The 17,436-nt window shown below is 50.5% G+C and overlaps 2 protein-coding genes across 2 annotated transcripts; both read left to right on the top strand.

Annotated features, from left to right (window-relative positions):
• Nucleotides 1-1,652: 1,652 nt before the first annotated feature.
• Nucleotides 1,653-6,344, top strand: N7516_011173 (GTP-Rho binding exocyst subunit SEC3; the record flags this gene model as incomplete). The annotated part of the gene is made up of 3 exons (XM_057223891.1): nucleotides 1,653-1,827; nucleotides 2,009-4,248; nucleotides 4,311-6,344. 3 exons carry the CDS (start codon nucleotides 1,653-1,655, stop codon nucleotides 6,342-6,344), a joined length of 4,449 nt encoding a protein of 1,482 aa, XP_057069031.1.
• Nucleotides 6,345-8,526: 2,182 nt separating this feature from the next.
• N7516_011172 (guanine nucleotide exchange factor DCK1) lies at nucleotides 8,527-17,246 on the top strand (the record flags this gene model as incomplete). The annotated part of the gene is made up of 3 exons (XM_057223890.1): nucleotides 8,527-14,890; nucleotides 15,751-16,214; nucleotides 16,317-17,246. The coding sequence occupies 3 exons, from the start codon at nucleotides 8,527-8,529 to the stop codon at nucleotides 17,244-17,246; spliced, it is 7,758 nt and encodes a 2,585-aa protein (XP_057069030.1).
• Between the last annotated feature and the right edge of the window lie 190 nt (nucleotides 17,247-17,436).

Here is a 17,436-nt window from a genome sequence, read left to right as displayed (position 1 = left end):
TTCGGCAATCGTTTCAATCGTTTGCTGATTGGTCCTTTCACCGAGGTTCTGCTTGTAGAGGTAGTAACTAGCTCTTCAGGATCAAAGCTTGACCTAGGGCTTCACTATTTAGATGCAGATCACATGCATCCATGGATGTTTCCAACATTGACTATCCATCCATATGGCTCTCATTGTGGAACCAAATACGGAGTAGCTCTGACGCTTTCATCGCTCATATGACAATGTTTAGGTCTGATTACAGTCTAGTCATGCTGTATTCCTCAGCCAGTCCTGCAATTTCTCCAGAGCTTTGAACCTCTCAGAAACCGTATTCTTTGCTTAAATTAGTGCTAGTAGATTCACAGAATGCTTCTTTGAATCAACTCACCTTGTACGCAAAACTCATTTCTGTATAGGTTTGGCCTTCAACTTCAAAAATGGGGTCAAAAGCTGAAGAAATATTAGGCCTGTCTCTCGAGAAACATGTAATAGTCGATTAGAAAACATACCAAACCCACCTTCTCCCCTTTTATCAACGATCTTGCCTTCCGTACGTCCCTGGAAAAGGAGCGGCTCAGATCCTGGGCCAGCAGAGAAGGCAAATGTGCATGCTGCCGTGGCTGTTTTGTCGTCAAGCCCTGCGAGTAGTTTGCATAGGCCATCATCACCTAGAGCAGAGTAGAACCACTTTCTGGGAGGTATTAGAGAAGACGAACAGTAGCAATTGATATCGGACATACATATATGGCCCAGGTAAACCTTTGAGTGCCCTGAATTCAAGGGCACTATCCTCTGTCAAGACGGGGCCATTGACCTTTAGAAAGAAACATTCACATTTAGCTTAATGGTGCTCTAGTGGGGAATGTTTCAAACGCATACTGCTATAGCTGCTTTTCGACACTTGTCTCGCGTAATTTCTCCAAAAGAACCCTGGATTTCAGGGATCTCTATGTTTTTGAAAGCTCCACTATATCACCCAGGATTGCTCTAGCTTCGACAAGCTTGTTCTTGTTCCCAGATGAAATTGATCTTAGTGGGGGACATAATAACTAGAGAAATATAACGCGATGTAGTTATATGATGTATGTAGTAACTTGAAGATATGGTACATTGGCAGCTTCTACCCCTCCAGGCCCAAAGGCCGGGGCATCCATATGGGGATGGATGACTAATTTTATGCTGGCAATTAAAGGCCAATAGGGTCAAAGTCAAGGATGTCGCCATGCACTGTGATAACACCTCTGTCTGTCAATACACCAAAAACCAAATCAGATATTGAGACTCTAGTGGACTACCTAGGTATGTCATAAAAAAACCCCGCGCTCGGTTCAATGTTAATCTCTGACATTCCGCACGTTTGTTTACAGCTGAGCAACCCCGGATCAATTCGATACTCCGCCCCAAGCTCTCCGCCTTCCAACATTCCGCCGAGACACGTTGGTGAGCTAATTCGAACTTCAGCGCTGGCCACTTGCAATACTCTGGCCCACAACATCTATTGCTTTATATCTCGTCATATCCCACCTTGTCACAAACGCATTGTCGCTTAACAGATTTCAATTCCTTCCGCGCGTGGTGCGTAGTGGCGTCGCCCGATCCCGAGCCTCCCGACCATGTCCCCTTGATCTCGTGGCTACCCACACGTGAGCTCTGCGTCCCTCGATACCATAATGAGTGGCCGAGACCGTCCCCGCGGGCCTCCGCCAGGCCCGCTACCACCTCGTGGGGATATGCAATCTGATTCGGGTTCTAGCCCGAGCACCATGACAAGAGGGGCCGCCTTCGAGGACGAGAAGAAGCGTATCATTCATAGTTGTTTCGCAAAAAAGGATGAAGATGGTCTTTGTACGTACACTGTCAACGTACTTCCTCAAATTTGCCCACCCACCCAAGTTCAGTCAATAGTTGTGTGTTTTGCAACACATTGCGACAGTGACGTACAGAGCCTAGACGGGATAGCAACGCCTTTGCTTGGTTGAAATATCATTCTGCCCGCGCTCTCTGCTAACCGCCTTTTTGCTTCCAGTGCTCGAATCCTACATAACACACGTCCGCATCACCGAGGATTCAGCGCATCCCTCCAGCCCTTCCCCACCAAACGGGCCACCGGAGAACAAGAAACCCCGTATCATTATCATATCTGTTCGAAAGTCAGGTAGAGTCCGCATACACAAAGCTCGAGAGAACAATGAAGGGACTTTCTCTATCGGCAAAACTTGGATGCTCGACGATTTAAGCGGAATTCAATCATTTGCGTCTTTTGTGCCGAGAACACCAGGAGAGCAGCAACAAAAGGAATGGGCGGGCAATGTAGGATTCACAGTCACAATTGGAAAGCCATATTACTGGCATGCCAGGACTTCTAAGGAAAAGGAGTTCTTCATCGGCAGCCTGGTCAAGATCTACAGGAAATACACCAATGGAAAATTCCCCAACCTCATTGGTTTTGATGACAAGGAGCGACAAATTCTGTCAGTGCATGGGCAATCGGCACAACCAGGACAGCCAGCGCAACTAGCGCAACCAGGTGGGCCTTCAAGTGGTCCACCGTCAAGGGGACCGCCAGCACCACCGACACAACCAAAGGCTCCTTCAAATGCTCCACCGTCAAGGGGGCCAGGTCCAATTCCTTCAACATCGGGGAGCCCGATGCCTCCTTCGCTACAGCCGTCATATAGAGGTCGTGATGCTAGTCGCGATGCGCATCGGGATGTCAAAAGGAAGCCTTCCGAAGACCCCACACTTCGCACCCAAAGGAGCCATGAGCAGATGTCTCGGCCGTCGACCGGTTCTCGGCCATCTACAGGACAAGGCAGATCGGCACCGTCCCCCTTTGATCTACACAAATCTCCTCCAGCGTCACTCCTTTCTGGGCCACCTCTGGACCAGCAACCACCGCCACGCCCAGCCGAGCGTAGCGCAGCAAACGCAAAACACCCAAGTTCACAATCGGAGCCCAGTGGAACAGATAATCTGACTGCTGCAGCGCAAGCCAACAGCTATGCCGGTATTCCAGAGTCACTCCGCCCATATTCTGCTCCCAAACCCCCACCTCTTGCTACCCAGCCAGCCCAGAATAAGGCACCAGAATTCATACGCAGCAATGATGGACTTCGTCCTACCACTTCTGGTTCTTCCAATAATGAGAGTAGAGACACAGCCCCACGTCCCACGCCCAGCTTTGGGGCAAGGTCGCCCCAACGTAGTGGCGGGGAGAAGGCATTCACGTTTAATCCGCCCTCTTTGCCTCAAGAGAAAAGTGCATCAGATACCTTGTTATCTGGACCTTCCGCACAGCCGCGGGAACCATCTTCATCACCAGCAATCGAGGGACTGGCTTCAGAGCCTGCTGCTATTATGGCGGCGAATCTGCCCTCGCCAGAGCCTACTCAAGCTTCCAATGAAAAGCCCAAGACCCCTATCGAAACTGTTCCTGCCGCGGACTCGCCATCTCAAGCTTCCCCGGAACAGGTTGAAGAAACTGGCGAATTCGAGCCGCATCGCCCAGGGCTCGGCCCTATGGTCAAGAAAAAGGAAGGCAAAGACATCGCAGGCGCCTGGAAAAAGGCTGCAAATGCTTATGCTGGTTTCAAGCCCAGGGTTGGTGGGGCTGGTGAGCGGCTGCTGGCAGCCTCGAAGAAGACACAGACTGATGTTGCGGGACCTGATGGTATCACCAGCGTTGTTCCGGCACCGTCCCTCTCCCGGTCGGCAACTGATCCCCCGCAGAGTCCAGTGGTAACAAAGTCGGAACAAGATCTACAACTCCCGGTTCCTGCTGCGGAGCCGGAGACACCAACCGTCGAGATTACAGAGCCAGTACCCGAGGAGATCGCAGCTGCCCCAGTTCAAACTCCTGAGATCTCACGGGAGAACCTCTCTGATGTTGTTATAAAGGTTGAAGATCGTTCAAGATCGCCATCCCCGGCAACTCAAGGACGTCGTCGCAGACGCCATGAAGACCACACTATGAAATATTGCCAGGCCCTTGGAATCGATCCCACCATTCTCGACGGACGTGGTATTGATTTTGACGACATCCTAACTGATTTGGGCTGGAACGGACGGTTGGCCGATGAACAGAAGATTGAGGATCTAGAAGCAGATGTTCGCCGTGAAATTGGCCGTGTCGAGGCCACTAGCTGGCTTGGCAACCTTGAACAACAGGAAGGAAAGGTGGAACAACTTGCGAGCTTGATCGATAGGACGATTGAGGAGTGTGATGAGCTGGATGGTCTTTTAACCCTTTACTCTCATGAACTGAATGTAAGTTTTGGCATTACGAAATCGGGATTGATCTTTAGTAGGCTAACGAGACTACCTTACAGACTCTTCATGAGGATGTCGCCTACATTGAAGCCCAAGGTCAAGGTCTTCAAGTACAAACAGCAAATCAGAAGCTCCTGCAAAACGAACTCCAAACACTATTGAAGACACTTTCAATATCTTCATCCGAGCTGGGACCCCTCAAGGAAGCCTCTTTGAGCAACCCCGATGGGTTGAAGGATACTGAAGACGCTCTAGCGACGTTGTACAAGGCCATGCTCACGATCGACTCTGACATTGGGCAAAACAAGAAGCGTCAAGTCGACGCAAGTGTCGGTGTCTATGCTGATACAGAAATCGGCCAGATGCGTGCGATAAAGCAAAAGAAGGAAGAGTATCGCTCTACTGCAACCATGTTCCTCAACCGACTGCAGCAGTTCATGGCCCTTGCCTTCAAAATGGCAGAACAAAAACGCGTTGATTGGACCAACGGCGGTGCCAAGGATGCGATGAAATTGGACAGTGCCGCACGAGGACACTTCCGTCAAGAGATCTGGCGGTACAATGCCCTGATGCTGTTTGCCAAGGAGGTTAGCACGGCAGAATGGCGTAGGCTTGTCGGCCTCTATGAGCAGCAGTCCAAGCCTTCGTACCAGGGCGACTTCCGCGATAATAATCTGGCCTGGAAGAAGACCGCGCGCAAACCAACGGGAGATGAGCAGGAACTCCTCTTCACACACCAAGAGAAAGAGAAAGAAGCCGAGGGTCTCACCATGGCTGCACGGAAACTGACTGTGCGACGAGGCAAGACGGTGCGGGCTGCCGCTGGGCTTCGACTAGCTTCGGGCGGCGCGAAGAAGCAAGGAAAGGCTGAGCCATCTGAGGCATTTGCTGGGACTCTGCGGGAGACATTGAATATGATGGCTCAGGAGCAGAACTTCGTCGTCCAATTCTTCCATCTCAATTCTCTTGCCAGCGTCGATTTCCCCGATCTGGTGTCTGCGGCCATCCCCGAAAACCGCACTTGTCCTGATTTCTCTGCCAACCAGCCACATGATCCTGACCGGGGAATGGCAAAGAGAGTCGAGCAGATTATGGATGAGATTTACTCATTCTGGCCGAATGATATGCAGAGCATGGTGGACTGGGCGATGCAAGCTGATCCTCTCCAAGGAATCGGTATTCTCCATGCCTTGGAGACTGCCATGAATGACTTTGATGACACGAACCAAGAGTTCATTCTGCATGCACTGCAGAAAATCCATTCTCGCTTAATGGGATTGTTCAACCGATTTGTAGATGAGCAAATCCGAGGTATTGAGGATACCAAGGTCAAGGTGAACAAGCGGAAGGGAGTAATTTCCTTCATGCGGGTGTTCCCCAGCTTCTCCAATGCGGTAGAAACCATGCTATCATCCCCGTCTGGTGCCTTCTGCGACATTCGCGTTAGCGTCAATGACGCGTACGACCGCATCAACCGTGCGATGTGGGAGTCACTCAAGTTCATTGCCAAGGAAGCACCCGGCCAACCTCCGGGTGTCACTGCGGGTGCGGGTGATCCGGAAGACAAGGAGATCCTGAATTACCACATCCTCCTCATCGAGAACATGAACCACTACATTGAGGAAGTAGATGTACACAACATCCCCGCACTTGAACGCTGGACCGATCGGGCCCACCAAGACTTCCAGGAGCACATGAAGCTCTACCTCAACGCCGTCATTCACCGCCCACTGGGTAAACTGATTGATTTCGTGCAGTCAATTGACAACCTCCTCGCTGCGGGCAGTAACCCGACCGATATCGCTGCCCGCGCCAGCCACTCCCGCATTATTGCGAAGAAGGTTCTCGCCTCCTACGATAACAAGGAAATCCGCCGTGGCATCGAAATGCTTAAGAAGCGTGTGGAGAAGCACTTTGGTGATGCCGATGATCCCGGTCTTAGTCGTAGCCTTGTTGTCAAGGTGCTACGGGAGTGCGAGAATCGGTATGAGAATACTTATGACCGTACCCGACAGATTATTGAAGATGTCTATGAGGGTCAATTGGATTTGGACTGGCGCAAGGAAGAGACCCTTAGCATGTTCCGGAAATGAGATGTACTTATTGAAAGTTAAATCTATTCCCCTTTGTTTTTGCTTTTTTCCTTGGTATTCTCTTACTACTCCGTAGTCGGCTGTTTATGCCACCTTTGTGCTTGAGGACGTAAAACCTTGATATTCCAGTCTATCTGACCCCGACCTTAACTATCAGGTCTGACAAACTGCCGGAACATGCAATGCTTTAGCGCAAATGGGAAGCGTAAGGACTAGATAGGCAAATATCGAGGTACACGGTGGAATATGAGAATGGGGAATAATTATAAATCGAACAACTTTCATCACTGCCTGGGTTTCAAGAAATAAGCCTCTGCCAATCCTAGTAATATAGGCTAGATGTCTATCCTCGAGTTTCCTAAGTTCATCAACCGTCCTTTTCTCGCTTGTAGTATAATCAAAACGAGCAATAATCGACAATGACAACATGAAGTTATACCTCTAGTACGTTCGGTGGTTGATTCACAGCCTCGGCCACAACAGCCCCCTCTCATGGCACAGACTTGAACTAGTTCCTTTCGAAGATACCAGGTTGACTCTTCTCTTGGGGAATCCTAGAACAAAGGACCCAAAGGAAGCATCGACTCGGAGAGATAGAAACTCTGCTCAATCTCGCTGTATTTATGTCGATTATGTCGAAGGGCTTGATGCTCGGTCTCTGTCCTTTGATGATATATAATGGCTTCTCTGGACATTCTCTTAATAAATTCCTCCTGCTGGACTGTTTTTCGAAGAAGATAGTCGCTAATTATGATATTCACAAAGATCTTGGTATCAAACTGGAGGGTAGGCTATGTAGTTTCATTTGCCCGCCTCTCCGTAGCATTCGATGGCTCTAAGACTCCTGTTGGTTTCGGACATATGGGAGACTATCCAATATGGTCTAATTTGACTGGATGGGAGGTTGGATTTTGAATGCATAGTGCTTTGTGTTAAGGAGTAAAGGTGTGAGAGAAGAATTGTTCTGTAGAGAGGAGTATATGGTTAGTTAGCCCTATAGATGTATACATGAGACAATCGATAACTAACTATACCCAACCCGACTGTCGAAGGACTAAAGACCCAGAAGAAGACCCTGGCGATAGGATGGAAATGAGATGTTACATACCTAATGCACTTTTGAAACTGAACGGTATGTTTTGTTTTTGCTTTGTTTTTGCTTTTTTTGCTTTTTTTACTCTTTTTACTCTTTTTACCATGTCTTCTCTCTTATAGGTTGTTAGAGATTCGATCTTCTCATTGGCCATATTAACCCCACCGTTCGGGGCTTCACCTTGTTTCAGGGGTATGGGGGTGTTTTGTAGGGTTACAGAGTATGTATATGAAGCAAAGTAGTAACTATGTAATGTTATTGTATGTTGTATATGATATGGACTAGTTATTTAGACGAATAAGAATAAACATTGAACTGTATTCATCCAATTATTGGATACAACATACAAAAGAATATGTTAGGGGAGAATGTAATCTTAAAATGTGTGTGTAGTCCGTAGTTAACGGCAGATGAAGCAAGGTAAAGGCAGTTATCCTCCGAAGTCCCAGCTTCTGGTCCCAGAGATGAGTTGTGGGGGTGATCTTCGATCTTTCGATTTTAATCTTTTCTCCTTTCAAGCTCTCTCTTGACATATTTCCATTCCCTTTCATTTTTCCCTTTTTGTTCTTCTACTTCTTCTTCTTCTTCAGATTGTGTGTTTTTCTTTTTTTTTTTTTTTAATACGGTGAGTTGTGTCTGCCCCACGCCTCTTTAAGTGGCCTCCAGGTTCTCCACCGAAATGTCTCCCAAGGGGGGGCACGGATACTCTCAATTGCGACACTTCAGACATTTGTGTCTTTTTGTGTAGAAAACTACACCTCTCTAGCCTTTTATTTCCTCGCTTTCCGACAGGGTGACATCTCTTTTGGTCCTTGTACCTCCCTAATCATGTCTCTTTAGATCATTACTTGTCGCATGACATTTCTCGGATTCCCACATTCCTCTCGTTATTCATCCTCCCCCGGGGACCTGACGATTATCTCCCACTCCATGTGGCTTTCGATCGACCGAAACGAACATTCCTCGAACTGATCTACACGGAAATTCCTTCCCGTGAACTTTGCGGTCGGAGACCCATTTGCGGGGACTGGCACGCCTCAAATCAGGTGTCTCGAGCTCCAATCGCGTCGAGCGATTCACAGCATAGCCATGCCCTGGCGGCCGCTGCCTCGTATCGCCTTTGCTGTGGCCATATACCCTTTCAACCCCTCTTCCCCCGCAGATCTACCATTAGAGCTTGGCGATGAGCTCTACATAATTGAACAAGGAGGCACGGACGGTGAATGGTGCCGAGGCTATCTAGTCGCGCCGCCGTCGTTGCTGGCCGGCTTGACAAGCACCAAGGGCCAGACCCTCGAAGCTCGTGTGTTCTCGGGTATATTTCCACGGAACTGCGTTGAGATTAGAGAGGTGTTGGGCGACGGTGATGGATACAAAGCACTACTCAATGCTGATCGGAAAAGCACTGATCGACTGACCTTGTCCGGCTGGGATGGAGACTACCTCTCCCGTAACAGTCTAGCTTATTCTGTCAGTGACTTCCAGGCTGCTGGCGAGGTGTCGGACGTTGTCTTTGCGAAAAAGGGGAAACCTTCTCAAATTATCATTCACAAGACCGATGGGTCAGACCAGGCAAGTCCGCGATGGCGGACGGGCTCCATCCCACATACACCTGTCTCCTTTGCTCCTCGCGACCCCGATGCGCCCAAACCTGCTGCCCCGGTCCCAATGCTCAAGATCGGTGATGAAACTCCGACTTCTCTCACCGAGCCACTAGTCGATGAGATCGCGTCGTGTCTGCGCGAATGGCATTCCACTAATTTGCATGAATTGCTTTTGGCACGCCGGTATGGTGTGTTGGAGGAAATGTCAACCATTGTACAAGAGCTGGACTTCGCGAGACGACAATTACTACACAATGTTCTGACTGGAAAGGAGAAGGAAGCATTGCGGGACGAGACAGTCTGGAAACTGGTCAAGGCAAACAAAATGCTCAGTGGGGACGTGATTGTCCGCGATCCGGAGCAGAGAGGCCGTTTGCTAACGGGTGACGACTCTGCCATCCAATTGGCAAAGCTGCAGTCCGAGATGAGTATGCTCGACTCCCGTCCTACCCAAACATCCGATGCTACAGCCCTTCATCATTTGCTGCTAGAAATCAATGCGGTATCGGGCAACGCGCCGGGGCAAGTGACCATTGGAATCCAGCTGTTTTCCCGATCAGATGCCGGTTCCCTCAGTCCATTATCTGAGACCTTTAGCTTAGATATTCCGTCTCCGGATAAGTTCGTCAACATGAGCCAAAGCAGTAGACTGAAGACACTGTTCACCGAATTGGCCGCAACAGACATCGGAGATGGGTCTGCGAATGGGCGGCAGCTCTATCTAGTTGCCTGGGTCCGCGCTCCAGAGACGCGATCTGCAGCCGATGCCACTCCCATGTCGAGGCCATCAATCTCACGAGAAAGTCCGACCCCGACCAAGGCCACGACAAACGGGGGCATTCAACCCTCGGCCAAGGGAAGTTTGAAAACGCGACGCAGCATGATGTGGACGCCCAAGCAACGCGGACCGAGCTTCGATCAGCCATCTAAGGGCACTACCCAAGGCATGCCACGAACATCGAGCAGTGCATCCAGCGTCAAGGAGGCAACTACCTCTCAAGCCGCCCCAACGAAGGAAGTCTCGGCGGTCCGCACTGTTGGCGTTGGGATCTTGGAGATATCGCCGATTCTCCGACAGGAGAAGGACGCTGAGCAGGTGATCAATATTTGGTCGCCTCGTCGAGACGGCGAAGACGGCGAGGGGTTGACGGATGGCTTTGACAAGCTGATCCGCGCCTTGCTTCCTAGTCCCACCGGCCGGTATGCGCGTGCCGATCCTGCAGCACGTTTACACCTCCATCTACGCCCCTTTGCCAGTAGCGACGCCGAGTGCCTGATCCGTCAGAACCCTACCATATTGCACGATGTTATCCAGACACAGCGCATTGGATTCTCCAAGGCTCCTGCGAAGCCAAGATCCGATATTTACGTGACGCTCTCTCAGGCCGTATTCCCTACAGATGCTCTCCTGTCTCACCCGCAGGCTGGTCAAATTCCTCTGCAGACGACCAGCGGACTCCACAATCTTCAGCTTACTCTCGAGGTGCGTGATGCTAAAGGAGCACGGATAGACAAATGTGTCTTCCCTTCGTCGTCCAATACTTCGAACACGGCATGGCGCACAACAATCGCCCAGCGGGGCACGCCTTGGAACCAGACCATTCGCCTCAAGATCCCCACAGAGCAAATCCCTGGCTCGCACATGGTGATGAGTGTTGCAGATGCACCCGAATTTCCCTTTGCTCTTGCCTGGATGCCCCTTTGGGACCAGCAGGCTTTCATTAGAGATGGGGGTCATTCTCTACTGTTGCATGCTTATGACAAGCAGACATCTAGCATTGAGAATGGAAAGGGTGCTTATCTGAACCTCCCGTGGAGCGCGCTCGGCAAGAATGAATCCGCCAAAGATGAAGCTGTGACGGGACCATTGGCCACTTTGCACCTCGAAACCCATCTTTGCAGTACAGAGTACTCCCAGGATCAAGTCATTCTGAGTCTTCTCAACTGGCGAGAGCGGCCTGTGGACGAGGTCTTGGATACTCTGAAGCGTTTGCTCTTTGTTCCTGAGATCGAGATTGTCAAACAACTCAGTGGCGTCTTCGATGCACTGTTCGGAATCCTGGTCGAGAATGCTGGTAATGAAGAATACGAAAACTTGATTTTCAACAACCTGGTCACTGTTCTGGGAATTGTTCATGATCGACGATACAACCTAGGCCCACTGGTCGACCGCTACGCCGATGAGCAGTTCAACTTCCCATTCGTCACCCCATGCCTCATTCGAAGCTACCTGCGCCTCTTGAACGCAGCGACCGACGGTACACAATCCCGCAATCTTCGCGCCGCCTTCAAGGTAGGACGCCATCTGTTGAAGTTCATCATCAAGGCCCGCGAGCAGCAAAAGGCCAAGGAGGAAGGTATTGGCATCACCACAGTGCAATCCACCTTCAACAGAGACATGCATACCATTTTCAAGGCTCTGGAGACTATGATGAAAAACTCCTCGCCGGCTTTGGTAGGCAGCAAAACACTGGTCGTTCAACATTTCCATACGTGGCTACCGGAGCTCTCCCATGTCCTGAGCAAGGATGAAATAATTATGATCGCTCTAAGTTTCATGGATTCATGCAAGGATGTCACCGGCATGTTGATACTCTACAAGCTGGTTCTCATCCAGCACTACACCCTATTTGAGGTTTTCGCCTCTGGAGACGAGAGACGAACCTTGATCTCCAGCTGTATTGGCTGGTTGGCTCCGTACTGGGGTTCCACCTCGGGCGTCTCGGATTTGTATCGTGATCAGGTGCGACTGAGCAGCTCAATTGTAGCTCAATTGCTCAGCCAGTCGGATCCTCTACTTTATGGATTCATGCCAAGCATCGCCGCCTCTTACTGTGCCGTATCCACCGAGGGAGTAGATGAGACGAAATACCTGTCTTTACTTTTCAGCAAGGCTTTCCCCTTCCAGATGAAGACTGCCGAGACCCCTCAAAGCTTCGATGAGTCTTTGGTCGAACTGTCTGCGCTCATGGCTGCCATTGCGAAGATCCCGTCTCCCAAGCTTCCCAACTTGAAAGAATTGGAGCTTGCATTGTTTGTTGCTCAGACCCTTGAGGCCCACAACTCCATCCTCGACTGTGAAGCTTATCCCGAGACTTGGTTCAGTATCCATGTGTACAACCACCGCGCGACTATCAAAAGTCTTGAACATATTGCAGTCTTGCTAATTGAGAAACTCCTACCGGCACCGGATGATGCCGACACATTCGATACCAAGCTGTGGGAGTCATTCTTCACAACTCTGTTGAAGGTGATTTCTAGCGATGTTCTTGCGCTCGAGACATTCCCCGAGCAGAAGCGCCGCGCTGTCTGGAAGATCGCCGGCGATGTGCGTGAGCAAGGTGCGGACTTGTTGCAGTCTACTTGGGAAGCCATTGGTTGGGAGACCACGGATGACGAGAGAGAGCGCTTCAATTTGAAGAAGCTGGGCGGTTATCAAGTACAATATGTTCCCGGTCTGGTTCCTCCCATCATTGGTCTGTGTCTGAGTGTCCACGAGGGACTGCGACATGTTGCTGTTCAGATACTGCAGACGATGATTCTGAGTGAGTGGGATCTGAACCAGGATATCTCCATCATTGAAACGGAGATAATCTCTAGCCTCGATGCTCTATTCAAGTCCAAGCAGATGAACGAAAGCGTTAGCCAGAAGATTTTCATCGGTGAGCTGTTGGATCTGTTTGAGAGTGAGACTATATCCGATGATCTATTGTCGAATGCTGTCAAGAGTCTTGTGGGGACGGTCGATGAACTCTTGGATCTCTTGGTGGCTTCTCAAGGCGGTGCCTCAACGCAGAGTCTGCATGCTCTGAAACTGATGGAATATATGAAGGACATGGGTCGCGAGGACATCTTTATTCGTTACGTTCATGAACTTGCCGAGGCTCAAGCCGCAGCAGGCAATTTCACTGAGGCAGGCCTTGCTCTTCAGTTCCATGCCGACCTCTACGAATGGGATCTCACCAAGCTTCTGCCGGAGCTGATCAGACCCGCATTCCCACCTCAAAGTGCATTCGACCGGAGAGAGGCTTTATACTTCTCCGTTATCCAGAACTTTGAAAATGCCATGGCCTGGGGCCCCGCGTTGACTTGCTACAAGGAGCTCGCAGCGCACTACGAGCACACAACAATGGATTTCGCCAAGCTCTCCCGAGCCCAAAGCTCAATGGCTCGAATTTACGACTTCATCGCCAAGGGCGGCAAACAATTCCCGCGTTACTTCCGTGTGGCCTACAAGGGTCTCGGATTTCCTCCCGGGCTGCGCGACAAGGAGTTCATCTTCGAGGCGTCCCCCACAGAACGCATGGCCTCTTTCGTGGATCGCATGCAGCGGGAACACCCTACTGCGCAGGTCATGTCTACCGGTGAAGTTTCTGACTACGAGGGCCAGTTCCTTCAGATCAGCGCCGTCAGCGCATACCGCGATGTGTCTCATCCTATCTACCAGCGCCCCAAGGTACCGTCCTCTGTCCGCGAGCACCTGCTGATCTCGGATCCGTCTCGTTTCTCTGCCACCTCGCGACGACACACGAGCAGCTCGGATGTCCGTGGGCAATTTGTTGAAAAGCTCGTTTTCACTGTCTCGGAAGCGTTCCCCAATATCCTCCGTCGTAGTGAGATTGTTTCTGCTCAGGAGGTTGTTCTGTCGCCTCTGCAGACTGCCATTGAGCGCACGTGGCGCAAGACACAAGAGCTTCAGCTTCTTGGCCGCCGTGCTGCGTCAGGTGAGGATTCAAGTCTGTCTAATCTGACTGAAGCCCTGGAATCACTTCTTGAAGTCAGATCGTCAACCTCTAACTGTGTGGCATTGTACCGTGTATTCCTATCCGATGCGGAGATGGCAAGGAACAAGCTGCTTGAGGAAATCGATGAAGACGCTGAAGAGGTACAAGAAACACAGCAGCCTGTGGACCCAATGGAGACCGCTCTCTCCGTTGCACTCGTCGACCACGCCTTGGCTATCAAATACGCACTGTCTCTTTACCAGCGTCCCGCTCAGCAAGCTACCCAAGCTGAACTGCTTCGACGCTTTGAGGATGTCTTCGAGCCCGAGCTGGGTTCTCTCATCCCAACTCCGGAATACTCATCACCTACACCCACACAAACAGCCCGCCAATCCCCCTCCTTGAGCGACAACCGCCGAATGCCGCCTATCCAGCGAATTGTCAGCCCCGAGCAAGACCAAAACCGCGCAGCCCGAGGCAATTCCCACACGCGCAAACGCTCGGATAGACAATCCGTCAGTCACCGGATCAGCATAATCAACCCCTTCAAGCGATCCCACGGAGCCACTAACTCCATCTTCACAATCCAGCCATCCGACAGTAAGGGCCAAATGGTGGGTGAAGAAGACGAGAACATCGACGACGACACGGCCACAATCCACAGCCGCACAACCAGCCACTCCCGCGGTGGCCGAAGTGAGAAGCGTCGCAGCTTCTTCGGCGGCGATAAGACATACAAGCATGGCTCCTCGCCGTCTGTCGCCCATGAATCCCAGACCTCACTAAACGCCCACAATGCCTCCCGAGACACGACCGCACGCTCCACCGATGGCCGCAGTCGCGCTGGCTCCCAGCACCGGGGCCCTACTGCCAGCGGTGCTGCTACGGATCGGGCTGCGCCCGCTTCCAGCGGTGGTTGGTCAACCCTCCCGTCCACGCGCGATTATTCGCGGCCTGTCACACGCGACAGTAATGCGGTGACCCTGACGACTACGAATGGCACGGCCCCTTTGTCCCCTGTTCTCAATAATAATAATACCGGGATGCGGGACTCTGTATTCCGTCGTTTCAGTATGCTCAAGGGTGTTGGTCGCAAAAGCAGTCGGATGGATTTCAAAGCTAATGGTGCCCTTCCGGAGGAGTAATGACGACCCTTTATTTTTCGATTCTTTTTTCGATTCTTTTTTCGATTCTATCCTTTATACCTCTTTTTTTGTTCCTTTTTTTTTGTTCCTGTGTCTTGACCCTCCTTTTTTAACTTTTTTCTTTCTTTCACTTCTTGATGTGACTTACTACCCCGATGTATTCTTTGCTTTTAACTTTTTTTTTTGTTATGTGGACTGGGGTTCTCCTTTTACTGGTGTTGAAAGATATATACCATGTGCTAGTTATATAGTTCCAATCTACATAATGCTATTTCCCATCTTAAGATCAACAGTACTTCCAAGCTTCTTATATCTACTAAAGTCTAAGTTGTCAGCAACCATGGATCTCCGAAACACAATTGTCCGTGCATCCAATCGTGAATGTGGCAGTGCATGGTCTTGGCTTTAAGCTATAGCCAATCATCATGTCTAAAATGGTTGGTATGTGGAGTACCAGGGCTAGTGGGTCGTCATCTCAAAGCTCATCTCCCCACTGACTGGGCCACAACTTACCTTGGCCACCACCTAACACTCCACTTTTCTCTTCATGCTCCTAACATCGAAGGCTGTGCTAACTTTGATTCCCACGGAAATCTCATGTTACAGTCGCTAAGAACCAAAAAAGTGGCTTAAACCCCCGCCAATTATTCATTCCTCAATCTGTTTGAAAGCTTGGTAAATCATGTGTGCGTTGATATACTCCCCTTGCCCATCCCCTTCTCCCATTCTTCCCATCCGCTCCTTTCCGACTTTCTGTGAAAGTCCCTCAAATTATAATCCATCCGTTCAGGCAACGGAACCATAATTCTCCAAACTAATTCGACATAAATTATATTCCAGCCCTCCCAAACTTCCGCTCCCACTTCAGAAGCCACACCTTCGGGCCTCGAAGAATGAGCTCTGGCAACAACGGCTCCCTGAACGCCAATGAGCGTACAGGATTACTTGGCGCACACCGTGGCTCCTTCTCTGGCCTCGAACCTCACGAGCACATCGAGCATGGACAGCACCACCACCACCCAAAGGATAACCGTGTGTGGGTGCACTGGCCAGTGCATGTCGTCCATCTAACGTGGAAAACCATCGTCCGTGACTATGTCAATGTCCTGCTTATCTTCGTGCCACTGGGCATAATTTCTGGTGTCCTTGACTGGGACCCAACCACTGTCTTTATCCTCAATTTCTTTGCTATTGTTCCCCTCGCTTCGCTGCTCAGCTTTGCTACCGAGGAGCTGGCTGCTACGCTCGGCCAAGCCCTTGGTGGCTTGATGAATGCCACTTTTGGAAATGCCGTTGAATTGATTGTAAGCTTGCCCAAAACCCTCCCCGAATTGATACCCTCAATGCTAGCGGATGATATGTGTCGGTGTTTGGATATGATGCTAATTTTCTTTCTTCCTTGATAGGTCAGTATCATTGCCCTGAGACAGAACCAGATTCGTGTTGTCCAGGCCAGCATGCTGGGCAGCATCTTGTCTAACATCCTACTCGTTCTGGGCTGCTGCTTCTTCGTCGGCGGACTCCGCTTCCGCGAACAGTCTTTCAACACCACTGTGGCATCAACCATGTCCTCGCTCATGGCTGTAGCCTCCGCATCGCTTATCATCCCTGCCACCCTCTACGCCGCGATCTCGAATAACTCCGTCGCCAAGCCAGACGGTACAGGTGAGGACCCGACCCGCGATGCGCAGAAGAATATCCTCATCTTGTCGCACGGCACCTCCATCATCCTCCTGATCATCTACGTCATGTACCTCTACTTCCAGCTGGGTTCCCACTCCGACCTCTTTGAAGAGACGAATGGCAGTGATACCGAGAATGTTGCCGGTACCGAGGAGGAGGAAGAGGAAGAGGAGCGCATTCTCAGCCCCTGGGCTGCGGTCGTTGTTCTCGTCATCGTGACTATCCTCGTCTCGATCTGCGCCGATTACCTGGTCGATGCTATCGACCCCCTCGTAAAGACGACAGGTATGAGCAAGACGTTCATTGGTCTGGTTCTGATCCCGATTGTCGGTAATGCCGCGGAACATGTTACTGCCGTTGTCGTTGCGTACAAGGATAAGATGGATCTTGCGATTGGAGTTGCTATTGGTAGCAGCTTGCAGATTGCGCTGTTTGTCACTCCCTTCTTGGTTATTCTCGGCTGGATCATGGGCATCGAGATGACGCTGCACTTCCAGACTTTTGAGACAGTTGCCTTCTTTATTTCGGGCTTGGTTGTTACTCTGCTTATTCAAGATGGAAAGTCCAACTACCTGGAGGGTGGGATGTGTCTCGGCATGTATGTCATTCTTGCCTTGGCGTTCTACGTCTACCCTGATAGTGTTGCCAACTAGGCTATGACTTGGGTTTGGATTTTTATTTTCGGTTTGGGGGAGGTTGTCGTCTCAGTGAGGTTGTCTCTTTTTGTTCGTTTGGTTCATTCATGCCCTAGCGTCTACAGCTTTTTCTTATATTCTATGTCAAAACTCTTGTCTATAGTACATCGGTAGTTAAAAATTAAATGTGCGGGTATAGGGTATATCT

This window comes from Penicillium verrucosum (genome assembly GCF_028828655.1).
Source record: "Penicillium verrucosum strain IBT 35672 chromosome Unknown utg000005l_segment0_segment0, whole genome shotgun sequence".
NCBI lineage: Eukaryota > Fungi > Ascomycota > Eurotiomycetes > Eurotiales > Aspergillaceae > Penicillium > Penicillium verrucosum.
Note: the sequence above shows the minus strand (reverse complement) of the source record. Positions and strands in the feature narration are given on the sequence as shown.